Source organism: Humulus lupulus, chromosome X, assembly GCF_963169125.1.
Source record: "Humulus lupulus chromosome X, drHumLupu1.1, whole genome shotgun sequence".
Taxonomy (NCBI): Eukaryota; Viridiplantae; Streptophyta; class Magnoliopsida; order Rosales; family Cannabaceae; genus Humulus; species Humulus lupulus.
Genome location: NC_084802.1, coordinates 213,427,219 through 213,446,832, shown reverse-complemented (window position 1 = coordinate 213,446,832; position 19,614 = coordinate 213,427,219). Strand labels below are relative to the sequence as shown.

The 19,614-nt window shown below is 32.2% G+C and overlaps 1 protein-coding gene and 1 long non-coding RNA gene across 2 annotated transcripts; both read left to right on the top strand.

Moving 5' to 3' along the window:
* The first annotated feature begins 5,225 nt into the window (after nt 1–5,225).
* Nucleotides 5,226–6,520, top strand: LOC133805016 (uncharacterized). The gene is made up of 2 exons (XR_009878752.1): nt 5,226–5,291; nt 6,128–6,520. It is a non-coding gene; the product is annotated as an uncharacterized LOC133805016 (long non-coding RNA).
* A 1,780-nt stretch (nt 6,521–8,300) lies between these two features.
* Nucleotides 8,301–13,571, top strand: LOC133807397 (O-fucosyltransferase 16-like; the record flags this gene model as incomplete). Its single annotated transcript, XM_062245713.1, is given in 11 exon segments — nt 8,301–8,666; nt 8,762–8,815; nt 8,921–9,011; nt 9,265–9,341; nt 9,768–9,856; nt 9,951–10,134; nt 10,883–11,064; nt 11,638–11,740; nt 12,261–12,592; nt 12,676–13,129; nt 13,237–13,571. Coding segments are annotated over 10 exon segments (1,710 nt in total). The 3' UTR covers nt 13,100–13,129; nt 13,237–13,571.
* Nucleotides 13,572–19,614: the final 6,043 nt, after the last annotated feature.

Below are 19,614 nucleotides of genomic sequence, written 5' to 3'. Positions count from 1 at the left end.
CAGTGGGAGGAAAGCCCCAGCCTTGAAGTGCTCATCACTCCAGGCCGCGAACTCCTCGTCGAGCGGCGCGCAGCTCCGCTCACCTTCTGCGGGAGGTCGGGCGATCAGGGCGCCCCTCCCCAGTTCGATGTTGTGCGAAAGGAATATTTTATTCACTTTCCCCTGGTCAGTGATCTTCGAGACGATCCTCTCGGCCTCGAAGAAAGCATCGGGCGCCACCTCGAGCTTCTGCTCCACGGCCGGCCCGAAGACAGGGATTGGGGAGTCTGTCATCACATCTTTTCCTTTGGATTGTTGGGAGGACGAGCTGCCTGCGAACCTCTTAGGAGTGTTCTTCTTGGGTCCCATCTGGTCGCCTAGCGAACAAAAGAAGAAATTTCAGAAAAGGCGACCTAAGCATAAGGGAGAATCAAAAGGGGTGTTTCCTTTGCACGAGCTGAGGTAATCTCAGCCCGTGGAGAGTGAGTCCACGCGGTTCTATGAACACGTGCCTGTGCTCCCAACAGATCCCCGATTACTCGGAATTCGTGTGTCAGGAGGGTCAGGATAGAAATTTGCCTTGGAAGGAAAGTTTCAGTAGGCAAGAGGTGCAAAACCGCCTATGAAGCGTGTCCCCTAAGCTACCCAGTTTTGCACCCAAAGTATTGGATATTTTAAACAAGCATACCAAAAATCCTACCCAGAAAATTTCCCCAGAAAATGCACCCTATAAACCATGCTCCTAAATGGTTTTCTACTACAAGCGATACCCTAACCTAAAAGCTTTCTCCCTTCATACCCAAAAAAAACCAACAAAACCTTGCATGCAGCTACATGAATTATTTACCTAGGCTACAGTGAAAAAGAAATTCAAAACATGCACAGTCAGGAGACTTACGGAGTGTTCTGGTTGAGAAGAGGATGAAGGGGTCGTCTGGGTTGGGGCCTCGTCGGAGTAGTTGATACCAAAGCTTCAAGGGAGCCCTTGCACCTGAACTTCTGGAGTGCTGGAAATGGTAACCGGGAGAAAAAGAGGGTTTTTTTAAGGGTGAGAAGAGAGAAGAAGAAGGAAAATTCAGAAAATTTTCAAATGAACGGGTGGCCCATGCGTAAGGTGGCCACCCCTTTTATATACGTGAAAGGCCACGTGAGGAAGGTCGTTGGATTGCCCTGATGTGGAATCCGAGGCTCTCTACTCGAAAGGAGAAACGACTGCCGAGTATAGGCTAGGCCATTTAATGCGGTTCTCAGAAGACGTACCATCACCAACCACGATGTTCCACGTATTTGGCGCCTGCGTAAAAGGTGGAATATGGAGAGTTCATGGAGAAGCCTAAAAGCCCTACACGACGTCGTGTACCACGAGCAGGGGCTTGGGGGGCAAATGTACGCCCTAATTTTCCAACGGGCTATTAGCGAGCTGAGATATGGCCTAATTATATCAGCCACGTGGACTCCCCCATGACCGGAGCTATTGTCGTCAGGTCCTACCTCGCTAGCTCGGGGTATCAAGAGGTTCGCCAAGATTACTTAAGGACCGAGTCAGGACTGTGAAGGCCACAGGTCGAGGAGGCATCCAGCTCATGGTACGAGCTGGAGTTAGAAGCTTTGACCTCTTATAAAGTCAACCACGCAAGGTAAACGTGCATATATCAGACATCACGTGTCTGATATATCCATGACTTCTCGGACACGCAGCATGAACGTGCGTATTCAGGCACCCATGACTGGGTTGGGCCGTGCAGCCCATTATCCCCCTTACCTATTGATTAGACCACACTTCATGTCAGGTTTTAGGAATTAATCATGAATGTCACAGAAGTGACATGATGGGTAAGAAGGTCACGGGATGACCCCCCCTTTACCAACTCCCAGGTGCCCTCTCCTATAAATATGGAGACCCTGGGAGTTGCAAAGGGTTGGATTCTATTGTGTAAGGAAATACCCTGTAAAGAATATCAGGCATACACCAATAATATTGGCTGGTGGAGTAGAATGATTTTAACCTTTGAACCACCTAAAAAACGTAATTGTGTCATCAGTCCATTTAAAGATCATTCCTCTATTTCGGTTCATTGTTAAGCACTAATCCCTTCCTCTTATTTTATTAATTACCTGTTGGCGAAGAACCGCGTCAACAGATATCATTTTACTAATTATTCTCAATAACATACCTTTTTGTTAAACAGATCAATAGTCTTCCACCAGAGGTGGTGAAATATTTCACAGATCCAAATGCAGTTGAGGCACCAGATATGGAGCTGTTATTCCCATTTGTTGATTCTGCTTTGCCCTTAGCATATGGTGTGTTGGGGGTTCTGCTATTCCATGTGAGTAGGATTTCATTTTCTTAAAAATAACTATAGAAAGGAAAAACACTAGTCTCATTCAATCTAGTTGACCATGGGCATAATAATATGTAAATTATTTTCATCTCTCTGATTCTGTTCTACATGCTATTCTAAAAAAAATGTGTTCAGTTGTGTATGAGTAAGGGGTCTAGGGTTCGAACCCAAGCTGAAACTATGGATAATTACTTCTTATCTAGAAAATTAACCAATCCACGAACCCTACATTGATAGCAACTGAGGTGATGAAACTAAATAAACTGACTGTTATTTTAGTAAAATTTGACTTTATTTATTTAGAGTTTAATACCCTATAATTAATAATTTGTTTAATTATTAATTCTTTTGTACTAATTAAATTCATACAGGTCATCTAAAAGAGTCACATAGTCAACATTGGTATTCTCTAAATGCACCATTTTGATATAATACCAACATTATTTGTAAACTTGAGATAACAAACAAGATTTGTATCTCTACAACACAGAAATAAGACAAAAACACTGCTGAAATTGTGATACAATAACTTTACAAGTTTAGAAAATAATGCATATCAGTTTATGCTCCACCTGTCTAATATTTCAATCAAATATCTTATATTTTCAAGTAATAGAGAATATCATAGAAAGGTTACTCTACAAAAATCATGAGTAACTTGGTGACTAACCTTTTGCTTAATATTGTTCATGTGCAAGCCTTTTTGGGTTATGACTTAGTCCTATATTTCAATTGTTTGACATATTATCAATTGAGTGCAGGAAGTTGGGCAGTTTCTGGCTGTATTTCCCAAAAAAGTAACACTTAGCATTCCTTACTTCATTTCTAATATCACCCTCGGAAGTTTTGGTGCTATCACTCAGGTGCGTACATGATGTAATTGTTTCTTCATTTCCTTTGTGTCTTGTTCTTCAAATAGTTTTAAATATATGTGTTTACTTTCTTTACTTCAGTAGGTAGGATCATTTATAATTTTTTTTTAAAGTTCTTTTTGTTCCTTTTTTGAGGATATGCTCTTGCTGCTCTTCTCTTGTTACTTTGTGTGTGTTTCAATCATAAAAATATTGTTTTGTCTTTGAAAAAACTAGTATAAATGAAAGGAGACAAAAACGAAGTTGTTTGAAATTTCTTTTTGTTTGAGAATTTTTTTTATCAACTGTAAAAGTGTTGTAATTTGAATCATGTCTCATTAAATTTTCATTATGTATCCTTATTATTTAGTTTAAGGTTTTTACTTAATCAGAAGCCTATTCATTTAGGTTCAATTGCATTCAAACTACTAGCTTAGTCATATCAAAGCAAAGATCTAAATTAATTAGGATAATAATATTATAAGAAAGATATATGATTAAGAATCATGTCTTTACTACATTGGCACATGAGAGGTATGCAATAACATCTTCACTCATGTTTTACCTTCTGATTGACATTGTCCCTGTTGTAAGTATAACTTTACTTCTTTGGTACATAGTGACATTGTAAAGGGACTTGACCTCCAATGCTTTATATTGTTGAGCTGCCGTATTATTTTTTAAAGTTCAAACGACTACCTCCGTGAGAAAACTGGACTATTAATTTGTTATTTATCATCAGTGAAGAAGCTTTAAATATCTGGGTCTGTCTTCTGTTCTGGTACTTCTGTTTCACAAGCTCAAGAAATTTTCTTGCTCCTTTTAGTAAAATTTGTGTGTTTCATGGTTCCATTGTATGCTTGAATTCTTATTTATAGTAAATGATTTAGGTTGGGGTGCCATGGGTTCCATTTTGTTGTTGTTTTTTTATTTTATTTTTCTGTTGTTTAGCTGTTTAATGGTGGCTTCACCAAACCCTGGTTATGCTATCTATCAAAGCTAGAATAATTAATTCACAGTTTGATGTTGGGACAGCCTAACACTCTGTTTTTTAATTTTATTTTTAATCTTTATTGCAGGTATATATCATAGACTATGGTCTTGCAAAAAAGTATAGCGATCTTCAGACGCACAAGCACATTCCATACAGGTAACAGATATTTGAGAAATATTATGGTCTTAAGTAAAGTGGAAGGTGTTTATATCATGTGTAATGATTATCACTCTGCTGAGTTTTAACTTATAAATGTTAATATTAAATAACAACTTTTTAGATTGGTTTGGGCAAACATTAGGGTGATACTTATGTGTTTCTCATTATCAATTTTGTGTTCTTGGATCCAAATTTGCTTGAACCTTCAAATTTCTGATCATTATGTTAATTTATTGCTTCAGGGAAAACAAGAATCTCACAGGAACAACTTGTTATGCAAGTGTTAACACTCACCTTGGAGTTGGTGAGCCATTTATAATTCCTAATTAGAGAATATGTTATTTGTTTCTCCCTGTAATGCTTGAGACTTTTGGGCTTTATCTAATTGTGAATGTAATCTTTATGCAGAGCAAAGCAGAAGAGATGATTTGGAGTCTCTTGATTATGTGCTTATGTATTTTTTGAGGGGAAGGTTGGATACTTATGTGATATGCTGAAATCCATTTTCCTTTGTTTCATTGCTCTGTTTCACCATATTATTTACTTATTTTCTTTACTAGTCTTCCTTGGCAGGGATTAAAAGCAGGTACGAAAAAACAGAAATACGACAAGAACAGTGAAAAGAAGATGCTTACTCCCATAGAGGTATGATCTTATGCTCTTGCAAGTAGTGTAGGGTGAAGTTAGCATTTATAACTCTCATATGAGTATGGTATTATTAACTCATTACAGATGGTTGGTGGTGAATTTTTCAGCTCACTTCCATTGATACCATGTACTGTTATTTTTTAAAGTAAAGGCATGGGAGATACTGATATGCCTACTACTTTGACAAGTTCTTTATTTATTCTGTATACTCTCTCTTATTCATGTTTATTCTGTTTTTCCCCTTTTTGTAGCAACCAAGTGGGAAATTGGTTCTAAATCCTGGGCCATCTGCAGAGAGAATAGAGAGACCTTCAGGTTTGTTCTTTTTTTTCTTGGAAACATCCACCCTCGCTGCCCTAGTGGACATTGTTTGCACATGTTTAGAAACTCTATTATGTGGTCAGGGAATTTTTTAGCCTTTTTCTCCTTATTTAATGTTGAAGTTAAACTAATTGCTCATTGTTTTATGTTGGAAGTTAAACTGTGCTGAGCCTTTTACATATTTTATTTATGCATATTCTATAATATGATTTTATCAGGCTTTTATTCATGTGAAAATATATAATATTGATTGTATGAGTTTTGATCATTAATAATGAGATTGTTGTTTGGTGCTGTCATATTGCAATCACATGATACAATTGCAATTAGATGTGTTAGGCATGTCCCATATCTACAGATTTGTTTGTTCAAATAGATTTGAATGATTAATCTTAAATAAATTTTATTTGCTTAATTGGTTGACCATTAGACTTGTTCAACACAGCTGTAGGCCATCTTTTTCATGATTTTTGTTGAAGTATCTAATTTGCTATATGGTTTGAGCAATTCTTATAAAAATAAGCATAAACATATCTGGAGACAAATCGAACATTACAAGAAGCACAACATCAGTATTTTTAGGTCATGTTTGGAATGTGAAATTGGATTGGATTAAAAAATATAAGGCAAAAAACATTACTGACTAGTTCAGAAGAGAATTTGGGTTTAGTTTTACACTAATGAACATGACTATTTCATATATGTTTCATATCTTGCAAAGCTGCTTTGTTATGGTTTATACTGTACATATTTTTGTTTAATCTAACATTACTTACTTAAGTAGTGTTGGGTTTCATTGCTTTTTGCTTTTCATATATGTTTCATTGCAGAGTTAAATTGTTTGACAATAAGAAGAGATTAACAGTTGTAGGCTTTAAAAAATTTCAGAGCAACATCATGAGGAGGTTTGCCTTGGAAACCTGAGGAGATTTCAATTTAGAGAGCTTCAGATGGCAACAAACAACTTCAGCAGCAAGTACTTGGTTGGATGATGAATTGAAGGATGGAGCAAGTTTCATGCATGATTTACTTTTGTGTATCTTGTAATGTTTTTGTTTTTCATTTTTAAAGTAAAAAATGTTCAAGATTATAAAAATTTATTATGTTATGCTTTCAAATTTAAGTTAGAACTAAGATCTCATGAAGTAGACATATTCATGGTTTGAATTAGTTATTGTTTAATGTAATACTTGTGGTTTATCAATCTATTGAGAATTACATTTTATGATTAATTTTGATTTTTTTTATCAAAATACAATAATGAAAATATTTTAATTAAAAAAAAACCTTATAAGTATACTTATCAAAATAAAATTTAAAATATATTATCCACACTAAAGTAACAAAATTTTATTACTAGACTTTTAATATGTTATGGTTTAGAAATATATTATAAGCATAACAAATCGTTATGATTTATATAATATAACAAACTAAAAATGCTATCAAAATAATCAAATGTAACAGTGGAAAAGTGTTATGCATAAAGTATAAGATTAAACTCCAAATTTATAATCAAATACTCTAACTAAATGTTATTATTTGAATATTATAGCAACTAAAAATGTGTTATTGAATAGTTTAAGATAACATCGAACATAACATTCGAATACTGTTATAGAAAAGACATGACTTTTAATAACAGGGGCTATGTTAGCATTTTCAGAAGCGTTATCAATACTCCCGGTTAGCAGTTTTTAAGTGTTATGAATACTGTTTTTTCTTGTAGTGACATCACTGTGTGTAATAGTTGAGTGCATATATCATTACTCATCATGATATCTCCTAGCACAAGATAGTGTTGTAACTTTATTTTATTAATCATTGGTCCAATTGTGTATTTATTGTATAAGATTATAATATTGGTTTCACATTTTCATTTAATCTATATTATTCTCTAACATATGGTATTATTCGATCACAAATAATAATTAAAAGAAGCAGCTTTATGCATACACTATCGAATCTAACTATTGTATCAATCTTGTAATTATGTTTCTATAAAGCTATTCCTATATATAAATACATATTAGGTTCCTCCATAAATAAATGTTTGAAAAGAAAAGAAAAAAAAAAGAAAAAGCTAGAACCATAACATTACATCCAAAATTTGGGAGCATTTTATAACAAACTTTTAAACAAAAATACATATTTTTAGTCTAACCACCATAAATATTTTTCCTTTCGTTTTCTTTTAAAATAATTGTATCATAAATACTTATAGGTGCACTCTTAATAGTTACTACTCATGAATAATTATTTTAATATTAATATTAGATTAAGAACAATGATCCATATTTATAGTTATTAATTAATATTTTTAAAAATAAATTTTGATTTTTTTAATTTTTTTAAAAAATTACATATTGATAACTTACTATACCAAGTTACTATATTGTCAAATCATCATAATTATTAGTATCATTCATTTTATTTTATGGGTAGTAACCATTCATAAAACTTTCAAATAGATGAATTGAAATATTTATGCCATAATTATAAATTTTTCTTCTTCTTTTAGTTGAAACCGGTGCAATTGTTTTACTTACTATTTAGACCGCAATCATTATGTTTCGTTAACAAAAAAAAAACTTAAGTTAATAATAAATACATTTTGAAATTTTAAAATATGTACATTGAGCATTTGAAAAGGAAGAAAAAGATTAATTAAACGGCTAAAAAAGAATAATGGAAAATTAATCCAAACAAACAAACATCGTCCCACATCATCAGCACGTGCCATGCACGTGGGAGTGAGAGAAAGTATTGTAAAAGTGAACCGAGATAGAGATAGAGATAGAGACAGTGGAGAAAGAGAAGCAGGGAATGTGTCGCAACAACTGGAACCAAAAATATATAAAATCTGAAAGAAAAAAAAAAGAAAAAGAAAAAGATAGATTAGAGGCAAGAGGCGGTGGTGCCAAACTGGCTGAATTGGGTTTATTTCCCAGACCCAAATCTCAGTAATAAACCTCTCATTTCTTTCCTATATATATGTAAAAGTCGGCTTATGATATTGCGATGCATCATCAGTGTCGTTTTCTCTAGAAAGGAGAAAGAGAAGATTCCCTTTCTCTCTACAAAACAACTTTTTCAGCCATTGTTGGAGTCGTAAACTGAGATCCATCCATGAGTATGGTAACAAACCCTAGGTAGGTGTAGCGCCGGCGCTTGGTTCCGGTCCGGCGACAGGTGATGGCATTTCAACGGCGGCGCAACAATTACTACCACCGGTTTCGGTATTTGCTTCAAGCCGTCTCTGTCGTCTCCGGCGCGCTTCTTGTTCTTCTCGCGATTATCTCCTTCCTTGCTCCTTACCCTGTCGATACCGATAGTCCTGCCCTGCGCGTTCAGCGCGACTCCTCTTCGGTACACACACTCTCTCTCTCTCTCTCGTTTGATCTCAGGTGAGAATGTGGAATGCTTTCTTCTTTTCTTATAGATTTGGTTAAATTTTCGTGTAGTTAATTGGTGGTACGGACGATGCGATTGTAGGAGTGTCAGTGTTTCGAGTTCCGGTTAGGGTTTTTTCTCATATCTATGTGTTTTAGATGTTTTTGTTGTTGTTTTTCCTTGATCTGAAGTTCATTTTCCTGTAATTTTCTCGATTATTCGAAAATCAGAACAATGGAATGAGATCAGGTCGTGATCTTTGGACTTCAAGGAATTCCAAGTACTTCCACGGATGCTGCAATGCCAGCAACAAATATTTGAGTGCGTATTCGAGCCGACCTACATTTTCTTTCTTGTTGTATGAGGATTTTATCTTCAGTTCCGGTTAGATTGAATTCGATAGGTTGCTTTTATTTTTTGTGTACCTAGATCTAAGGCTTTGAAATTGATTAGGTCACTCTTCAAATGACATGATCGTTAACTGATTGCTTTTCCAATTTTTAGGTCTTTAAGAATCCTTGTTTCGCATAGTTTTCCTAATGTCATGGTATATCCGTGTTATTTGCATGTATAGAGGCTGAAGCTATTACGCGTCCTAATAGATACTTGGCAATTGCAACTAGCGGAGGCTTGAATCAACAAAGAACTGGGGTAATTTCTTTGACTTTTGAATCCTGTACAGTTGTATGATTTCTTTAAGCTTTAATAGCGCTTCATTATGATTATGGCCGAAAAAGTAATATAACACGCACAAACAAATTATGATAATAAAAATAAGAAAACGAGAGAAATAGAAGTTGAGTGATTATTTGTGAAGGAAGAAGATTAGAAGGTGAAGGCGTAAAGCTACAAAAAATAATAAGTTATTGGTAATATTTAGGAAGGATGAACGTTTTGGTTAAGACTATCGAATGTTAAGACTATTAGTGACATGGTTAGAAAGAATGACTGGGGTTATGAAATATTTGCAGATACATTTCAACAAGTGAAGGAAAAAGGATTGTTGAAAATCTTGTGATTATTGATTACCATGATTTCTTTGAATTTTGAATCTTAGAATGACTCAACCTTTCTCAGATTACAGATGCTGTTGTTGCTGCTCGTATATTAAATGCCACTCTTGTTGTTCCTAAGCTTGATCAGAAATCTTTTTGGAAAGACGCAAGGTAATCATGGAATGCTCATATTTTCTCAACTTGAAACTTGATAATGATGGTTACTCATTCTCTCTGTATAGGTGACAACTTTTCTTTCTTGCAGCAACTTTTCTCAGATCTTTGATGTTAATTGGTTTATATCAACTTTGGCAAAAGATGTTAAAATCATAAAGGAGCTCCCAAGAAAAGGAGGGAAAACATGGAGTCCTCATACCATGCGTGTTCCAAGGAAATGTAGTGAAAGATGCTACAATAATCGTGTGTTACCTGTTCTTTTGAAAAGGCATGTAAGTCTTCTGTGCCCGAACACTCTTTTTGCCCTAAAATTTAATATGGGGCTTATTCCAAATATTTTCTTTGTAAGATAATTCAGGAATATATTTTTGCTTGGATTTGTTTATTCTGTTCCCTTATTCTTTACCATGGAGTGGCAACTTGGTTTTGGGATAAATCGGATCGCCATTTTACATATCCTAATTTGTGTTAATTTCTTGTTATGGAAAGGATAGTATGTGGTAAGTTTTTGACAGAGACAAACTCCTTGTTATATTGTGAGGTTATTGAAGTTGTTTGTGTTTTTGAGTATTTATCCCACGTTTTTCATCTCCTGACATCCTTTCCCTCCATCTTGACTTCAGCACTGGCACCAGTTTTAATGTTAATTTGGACTATGAATCCCAAATAAGGTGTTTTTGAACTATTGTCTCAGACTTGGGAGTTTCATTTCACCTTGATTTGCTCTTTTGTTCTATCCCTGAATAGAATATCTAGTGATTTCAATATTTGCCTTAAGTTTTCCCCCCCTCTTATCAACATCCTTACCCCTCCTCCTGAATTTAGAATCACCACCAATACCATACAGTATTTATTGTTGTTTTAATATAGAGTTGATGAGTTGTGAAACCATTGGCACGCAATAAAGAGTTTGGAGTTTGATTTGAGACATTGGGTTCTCATGCTTTTCTGTTCTAGATTTGTGCTTGAATAAATTTCTAGCAATTTCAAAGGCGCTTAAGGATCTTCATTCCACGACAGGCTGTTCGGCTTACCAAGTTTGATTACAGACTTGCAAACCGGTTGGATACAGACTTGCAGAAACTGAGATGTAGAGTTAACTACCATGCTTTAAAGTTTACAGATCCAATAAGAAAGATGGGTGAAAAACTGGTGCATCGAATGAGGATGAGAAGCAAGCATTACATTGCATTACACCTTAGGTATTCTGATTTGCTTTTTATCCTTTTTTTTTAAACTATATATATTTCATTACCACTTATATAATTGCAGAATGTAATATTACTTTTTTCCATGTTGTGGCAGTGTGATATTGTTACGTGTTTTTTTTGGATGTTTTAGTTTCGAATGCGCCTAATGGTTTTGCTTACTTGTATTTATCATTTATCAGCACATTCTCGAATTACAGATTCTTACTTATGTGAACCTAATACTTGAATTTCACTAACTCTCTGTTTGGATAGGAGGGGAAAAAAAAAAGAAATCTTTTTTAGAAAAAATAAAAGTTCAATGTAGTATAAGTTCATAAAATTTAGAACAATTATAAATTTATTCAAAAAGAGAAGATATTCAAAATTATGTCTTATAAAAAATTTCTTTGGTAAAATCCAAGATTCAAACAAAGCTTAAGACAGTTAGGAAAGTAGCAGTGATATTGTTTGAGTGGAGAGCTTATTCTGTTGAGAACTAACGCTATACATGCACTTCTTAAAAACTTCGGTTTTCTTACATTGTAGATGTGATTTTGAAGTTTTCTTATATTAATATTCTTGCAGGTTTGAACCTGATATGCTTGCGTTCTCTGGTTGTTATTATGGTGGAGGAGACAAGGAAAGGAAGGAATTGGGTGCAATACGAAAGAGGTGGAAAACTTTACATGTAAGGCTAAAGTGCCATACTCTTATATTAATTAATTTTATTTTATTTAAAAGCTAAATTATTTGTTGGTTACAGCACAGAACTAGCACACGAAATAAATAAAGCAAACACATCCTGAGTGCGTTTTTGTTACTTTTACCCTCTTGTTTGGAACTCAAGAAAAATTAATTTTAGGGAAGAAAAAAAAAATTTCAAAAGATTTTATTTTCTTATGTTTGAATACAAACAAAAAATTAGAGAATATATTTTTAGAACAATTGTAAATAATTTAATAGCAAAACATGCTCCCTTCTCTTTTCTCTATTTGTTTCTCTCTTAAAATTATTTCTTAGTAAAATCTGAGATCCAAAGAAAGTCTTAATGATTCAAAAAAATAAGTTCCCATTTTTTTTCATGGTTTTGAATTTTAATGATTCAATTCTTGATTTAATAGTTTGATTTTATTCCCATTTTTTTTCATGGTTTTGAATTTTAATGATTCAATTCTTGATTTAATAGTTTGATTTTATTCCCATTGCAGATAAGCAATCCCGACAAGGAAAGGAGGCATGGTAAATGCCCACTCACGCCAGAAGAAGTTGGTCTGATGCTGAGGGCATTGGGCTATGGTAGTGATGTTCATATCTATGTGGCATCCGGAGATGTATATGGAGGTGACGAGACATTAGCACCCTTAAAGGCACTATTCCCAAACTTCTATTCCAAAGAGACTATAGCAACGAAAGAGGAGCTGGATTTGTTTTCTTCATTTTCTTCTCGTATGGCTGCACTTGATTTTATAGTTTGCGATGAAAGTGATGTTTTTGTTACCAACAACAATGGTAACATGGCCAAAATATTAGCTGGTCGAAGGTACACCAATTTTATAGTCATGTTTTTTGTTTTCTCTGATGTTTTATTTGAAGACTTATCTTTCTTGTTTTGGCCGGTCACAGGAGATATTTTGGGCACAAACCAACCATTCGTCCTAATGCTAAAAAACTATACCGTTTGTTCTTGAACAAAAACAACATGACCTGGGAAGCTTTTGCCTCTAGAGCCCGTACTTTTCAGAAAGGTTTCATGGGAGAGCCAAATGAGGTGAGGCCAGGTAGGGGTGAGTTCCACGAAAACCCGTCGACCTGTATTTGTGAAGAGCCCATGCCCAAGGAGAAGAGAGATCTAGGATCTAGGAAGCATGGAAAGGGAAACGATGATTCAACGAGAAGGGAGGAAATATTTGAGGACCAAAATTTTGATGATGACCCTGAATGGCCTGATATGGAGGAAGACTACAATCAGAGCGGCATTGGAATAGGTTTGGATTATGATGGAGTCAACTCTGAGGAACCTGAACTGGAGGATATGCTTTCTGACTAAACAATTTCAGCTGAATCCTTTCGCCAAAGAGTACGTAGATTGATTCTCCCTTCACTCACTTTCAGGTTTGATTTTGCCATCTTGTATATAAGAATATGGGAGAAAAGATTTTGCTCACGTTTTACATGACATTTCAGAAGCTTGTGAGGAAAAACATGGCACGGTATGGTAATGGTCTGTTAAAGAGGGAGGATTTTCTTGAGTTTCATCTCTCGATTTGAGAAAAAATACCTGCAGAAGGAGAATATGCACATACAACTGGCCTTTTTCGATTCCAATTGTAAATTTGGAATCAATTTGCTCACCGGCTCGCTCTCAACTATGAGTAATTGTAAGTTCACTAACGCCTATGGTTTTTGAGAAATGTTTATATTTTCTTTGTTATTTTCTTTTCTGTCGACTAAAGGCGGGTTTGTACACTATTTATCCTATCGTTGAGCTTAAAAGGCCGGTCTGGCCTGCTTGTGTTAAACAGGCCCATCTTGTTTTTACTAACCAGGCCAAATAAAAATATAGCTAAATTATTAGTGGAAATTATATTTTATATGGACTTTTTATTGAAGTTTTAAAAAATATGGCTTTTTTTTTCAGCATAATTTTTTTATGGTTTTTTATACTTTTTTATCATTTTTATGGCTTTTTTTTTTCCACATTTTTGTTAAAATTTCTGATTATGCCATATCTTTATTACCATTGAACTTTTTTTTTTTTTTCAAGTAGAATGATAGTTTTGTAATGTCATTTTATTTAATTTTTTTTAACTTTTCTATACTACATTTTTTATGGAAAAAAACTTACATTTTCAGTTATTATAAAGGGTAGTTTTCATATTTTTATATTATTTTATTTTAACTTTTTTATATTATTTTAGGTGCCATCAAACCAACTAAATAAGCATGAAGCAAGAATTGTCGTTGGTATTTTAAAATCATTTTAAAAAATATCTTGAAAGCTTCCTCCTGCCATCTAAAATCAACCAGTTCTCATAATAATTTTCCTTTCCTGTCCATGAGATTTTTATTAGTTCTGACAAAATATTGGTCATTTTTCTCAAGAGCCTCATCAATGGTGCAAAACTACAAAATTTAGAGAAAAAGTTTATTGAATGTTACTGAACATATTAAGAAAAAGAAATGCACTAAAGGACATTGGTACAATTAAAGCACCGGAACAAATAAATACACATATATAGACATAGCAAGAGGGCATATACATTTTGTCTTAGTATTATAAACGATGGGGATCACCCTTTTAGGTGTTTTGGTAGGTTGATAATCAGGTTCTATTATATATCTTAGCCAACTCCTATTCTTGGGTCCTACTCTAAAATTGTATTAGCCAAACACTTGGGGTAAGCAAACAATCCCTTTGACTTTCACATTCTGTAATTTCTATCGAATTTCTTTAATTCCACTCTACACAAATGATTTGATATACTACTCATTCTTAACAATCACAATATATTTACTTATCTTTTTTGCACTCTTAATTTACTTAGAATGAAACTTCCCCATTACTAAAATTCTTTGACTCCTAAGTCAAAATTTGAATTAGAATTCTCTTTATATAACTAATTTTATACTAATTTGTTATTTGGTTGTTTTGCAAAAATCTTTTTTTTTTTTTTTGTGATATGAATTGTGTTTATTATTTTTTATTTATTTATTATAAACATTTTTTTTCTTATTTTTATATTGTATGTTTCTTTTTTCAAATTCTGGGTAAGGTAACCAGTTACTTGATTTATCTTTGACAATTATGTAAAAAAAAATCCTAGAGCTAGGTTAAATAACATGTACCAGGAAGAGTAACTAGTTACCCTGAGAGAAGTAACCTTCTGCCATAAGAGGGGTAACCAGTTACCATAAGAGGAGTGACGGGTTACTCTTATTAAATATGAAAAGAAACATCAAATCTGAATGAAAAAGAGGAAGAACACCTCATTGAAAAAAGGAATAAATAACTATGATTTTAGTAACATAGGTAACTAGTTACCATAAAGAACCCATAAATATATACACACATCATAACGTGAAGGTAACCAGTTACCCACATAAATATACACACAAAAAACGTGAATGTAACCAGTTACCCCAGAAATATACATACAAATAACGGGAAGGTAACCAGTTTCCACAAATTTGAAGATAGAAAAAAAAATTAGATCCACCCCTTATTCTCTCTCTTCTTCTTCATATAATTTTTTTTTCTAGATTTGAATGTTCCCATCAGGGTAACTAGTTATCCATTCACGTTTGCATATTTTTATTAGTTTTATTTCCAAATTTTGGTGTTCCTATAAAGATTACAGTAAAAAGAAAATGCTGAAAAAATTGATTTGAATTTTTATATATAGTGGAAAAAACCATAAAAAAAATTACAATAATAAAAGATAATACATAAAAAATAGTAAAATAATTATGTAATGTTAAAATATGTGTGAAAAAAGGGGAAAAAAGAAAATGGAATGAGAAAAAAATAAGAAAAAAGAAAGAAAAAAAACTTAGGAAAGAAAACTAAAAAAAATATGAAAAAACAAAACAAAAGAAATGATGAAGGAAAAAATAGATGAATGAATAAAAATGAAAAGAAGAAGAAAAATAATGGGAAAATGGAAAGAAAAAATTGGTAGAAAAAATTGAAAAAAAATGGAAGAAGAAAAAAAGAAAGAAAGAAAAAGCTCATATGTTTGAAAAATGAAAAAAAAAATAGAAGAAGAAAAAAAGAAAGAAAAAAAAAGCTCATATGTGTGAAAAATGAAAAAAAAAATGGGAGGAGAAAATAATAAATACAAAAATGAAGAAAAAAATGGAAAAAAAACTGAAAAAATATGAAAAAAAAACATTACAAATGAAATAAAAAATTTGATAAATTAATAAAGAAGAAGAAGAGGAGGTGGAATGGAAAAATGGAAAGAAAAAAAAAAGATAAAGAAAAAAATTGGTAGAAAAATAAATAAATAAGTAAGGAAAAAAGAAAAAAAATAACTGAAAAAATAATTAAAAAATTGAAAAAAATAAAAAAATAAAATCACTTTCAAAATCAAAGAAAATATAACTATGATAAAAAAAAGTGACATTTCCATATTTTAGTTAGCTACTAATTGTGTTTCCCATATTTTAATTTTGTCTTTAATAAATTTTCCCATACAAATTAAGAAAAGTATAATTTCCATATTTTTGCACATTGATGGTATAAAAGCCATATTTTTTAAAAATCCCCAAATTATTAAGCCGATAGCTTAGGGCCCACGACCCAAACTTGGTGAAGCGTTATGTATTGTGTGTAGGGCTGATCATTGGGCGGGTTGGTCGGGTTACAAGGTATTTTTACCCGTCCAATGTCATAATCGGGTTAGCAAAAGTGACTCGTAACTTGCTCAATTAAGAAATTTTTTTTGTTTAACCCATCCAATAATAATTTGGGTGGGTTGGTCGGGTCAACCCACCCAAATAAAAGTGGTTTTTTTTTTCTTCACATTTTTGTAATTTTTTTTCTTTTAAATACTAGTACTAATAGTTTGTTTATTTTTTTAAGCTTAAAATAATATTTTAAATTTATAGTAAAAAAATTAAAACTTAATTAATTTATATATTTATTTGAATATATTAAAAATAATAAATTAATAATAATTCTTAATTGGGCGGGTTGGGTTATATTGGGCGGGTTGATAATTATTTTCAACTCGCCCCATGTAACAATTGAGCGGTTTAAATTTTGGTCGGTTTATTTAGGTTGTGTTTTTTGGTTGTTTTTTCGGGTTAGTTTGGGCGGATTATTTGTGATGGGCGGGTTGTAAAAATTTCTACACAGCCTTAATTGTGTGTTCTCCACGCCCAAACACTCGTGAAATTGAGCGGGCCTAATGTTGGTGGGTTCAATTATTTAGAGAATGCCGAAAAATATGGAGTCCCAAAGGGCCCTCCAGGTTCATTAAGTTTAGGCCCAATTTTAGGCCTACACTGGGGGCGAAATACGTAATTCCCCAAAATTGTTCGTCAGGCCCAATTTTTGGCCCACGTAAAATGATCGAGCCCAAATACGTAATTCTTCAAATTTATCAGGCCCAAAACTATAAATTGACGCCCAATAAAAGGCCTTCGGAACATTATATTTATTTCATTAGGCCCAAAGTTTTTAATTTCAGGCCCTAGATTACGACCACTAAAAATGGACCGAAGTATGTAATGCTCAATTTTTGGCCCACATAACTAAAAAATCATTTTCAGCCCCAATTTAATCCAAGTTATTTGGCAGGCCCACGTAAGCCCAAACTCACAAATGTTGGCCCAATTTGATTATACCTAAATAAAAAAAAGGAATTTTTTAAAAATATGGCTTTTATACCATCAATGTGCAAAAATATGGGAATTATATTTTTTTTATTGTAAAATTTATTAAAGAATAACTTAAAATATGAAAAACACAATTAGTAGTTAACTAAAATATGGAAATGCTACATTTTTCTATTATAATTATGTTTTTTTTATTATGAAGGTAATTTTTTTTTCCCTTCATTTTTAATTATTTTTTCAATTTTTTTTTCTTTTTTTTTCCTTACTTATTTTTTCTTTTATTTTTTCCTTTATCCTTTTTTTTCTTTCAATTTTTCCATTTTTCTTCTTCTTATTTTCATTTTTATGCATTTATTAATTTTTTTCCTTTCATTTATATTATTTTGTTTTTTTTCTTCATATTTTTTCAGTTTTTTTTCTTTTTTTTTTCATTCTATTTTTTCTTCATTTTTGTATTTATTATTTTCTCCTTCTATTTTTTTATCTTTTTTCACACATATGAGATTTTTTTTCTTTCTTTTTTTCTTCTTTCATTTTTTCTTTACATTTTTCTATTATTTTTCTTCTTCTTTTCATTCTTATTTATTCATCTATTTTTTTTTCATTCATCATTTCTTTTGTTTTTTTTTTTCATTTTTGTACTTATTCTTTTCTCATTTCATTTTTTTTTTCATTTTTTTCGCACATATATTTTAACATTACATAATTATTTTACTATTTTTTTATTATTATATTTTATTATTGTAATCTTTTTATAGTTTTTTCCACTATAGATAAAAAAAATTCAAATCAATTTTTTCACCATTTTCTTTTTACTGTAACACTTATAGGAATACCAAAATTTGGAAAGAAAACTAATAAAAATATGAAAACGTGAATGGGTAACTGGTTACCTTCATGTTCTATGTGTGTATATTTCTGGGGGTAACTGGTTACCTTCACATTCTGTTGTGTGTATATTTATGGTTTCTTTATGGTAACTGGTTACATATGTTACTAAAATCATAGTTACTTCTTCTTCCTTTTTTAATGAAGTGTTCTTCCACTTTTTCTTTCAAATTTGATGTTTCTTTTCATATTTAATATGAGTAACTTGTCACCCCTCTTAGGTAACTGGTTACCCATCTTATGGCAGAAAGTTACTCATCTCAGGATAGCTGGTTACCCCTCCTGGTGTATGTTATTTAACCTAACTCTAAGATTTTTTTTACATAACTATCAAAGATCAATAAAGTAACTGGTTACCTTACGCAGAATTTGAAAAAAAAAAACGTACAATCTAAAAAAAACGTGTTTATAATAAATAAAAAATAATTTTAAAAACAATTCATATTACAAAAAATAATTTGCAAAACAACCAAAGAAAAATTTAATATAAAATTAGTAATATAAAAACAATATAAAAAAAACAAATAAGCTAAAAAAATAATAATCAAATTTCAAACATATCCTTCCAAATTAATAAAACTTGATTAAGAGTAAAACTATAGCATAAACCAACTTTTATACAAAAATATGAGAAAATAAACCCATAAAAGTGAAAATTATTAAAAAAAGCCATAGATTAACTTTTTTTGAAAAAAAAGTCATATTTTTGCACACTCTAATAAAAATCTCATATAAAATGTAATTTCCTCAAAAAAAAAAAGAAAAAATCAAGCCGAAAGTATTTCAGTCCGAATTCTAGGCCGAACAAAATATATTCAGGCCCACGTTTTACCAAAATTATAAACTTAGGCCCACTTTACCAAATTAATGTTATCAGGCCCAATTATAGCCCAAAACGGCCCAATTTTACGCCAGAAAGTATGGATTTAGGGCCTAATTAAGGCTCGCTTACGCCCAAAATCACATATTTAGGCCCGCGAATGCCAAAAAGATAAAGGGAAATTTACAAAAATACATTAACATTTAAAAAATATATGAAAAATACGGTAGATTACAAAAATACGGAATTTTTATGAAAAACACGGCGTGACAAAAGCGTAAATACGGAGTAACAGTGAAATACAACTTTTTTTGTTAATAGTCGTTACAAATTCGTAAACATGTGTTACAGATACGTAAACCAGTTAAATAAAAATATTTTTGTAAACAACATTTACTAATATATAACTAAGTTTTACATATTTGTAAACAAGTTTTACATTTTTGTAGACAATATTTACAAAATAATTCGTTGCTATTTTTTTTTTTTTTTTGTAACAATGGTTTACATAA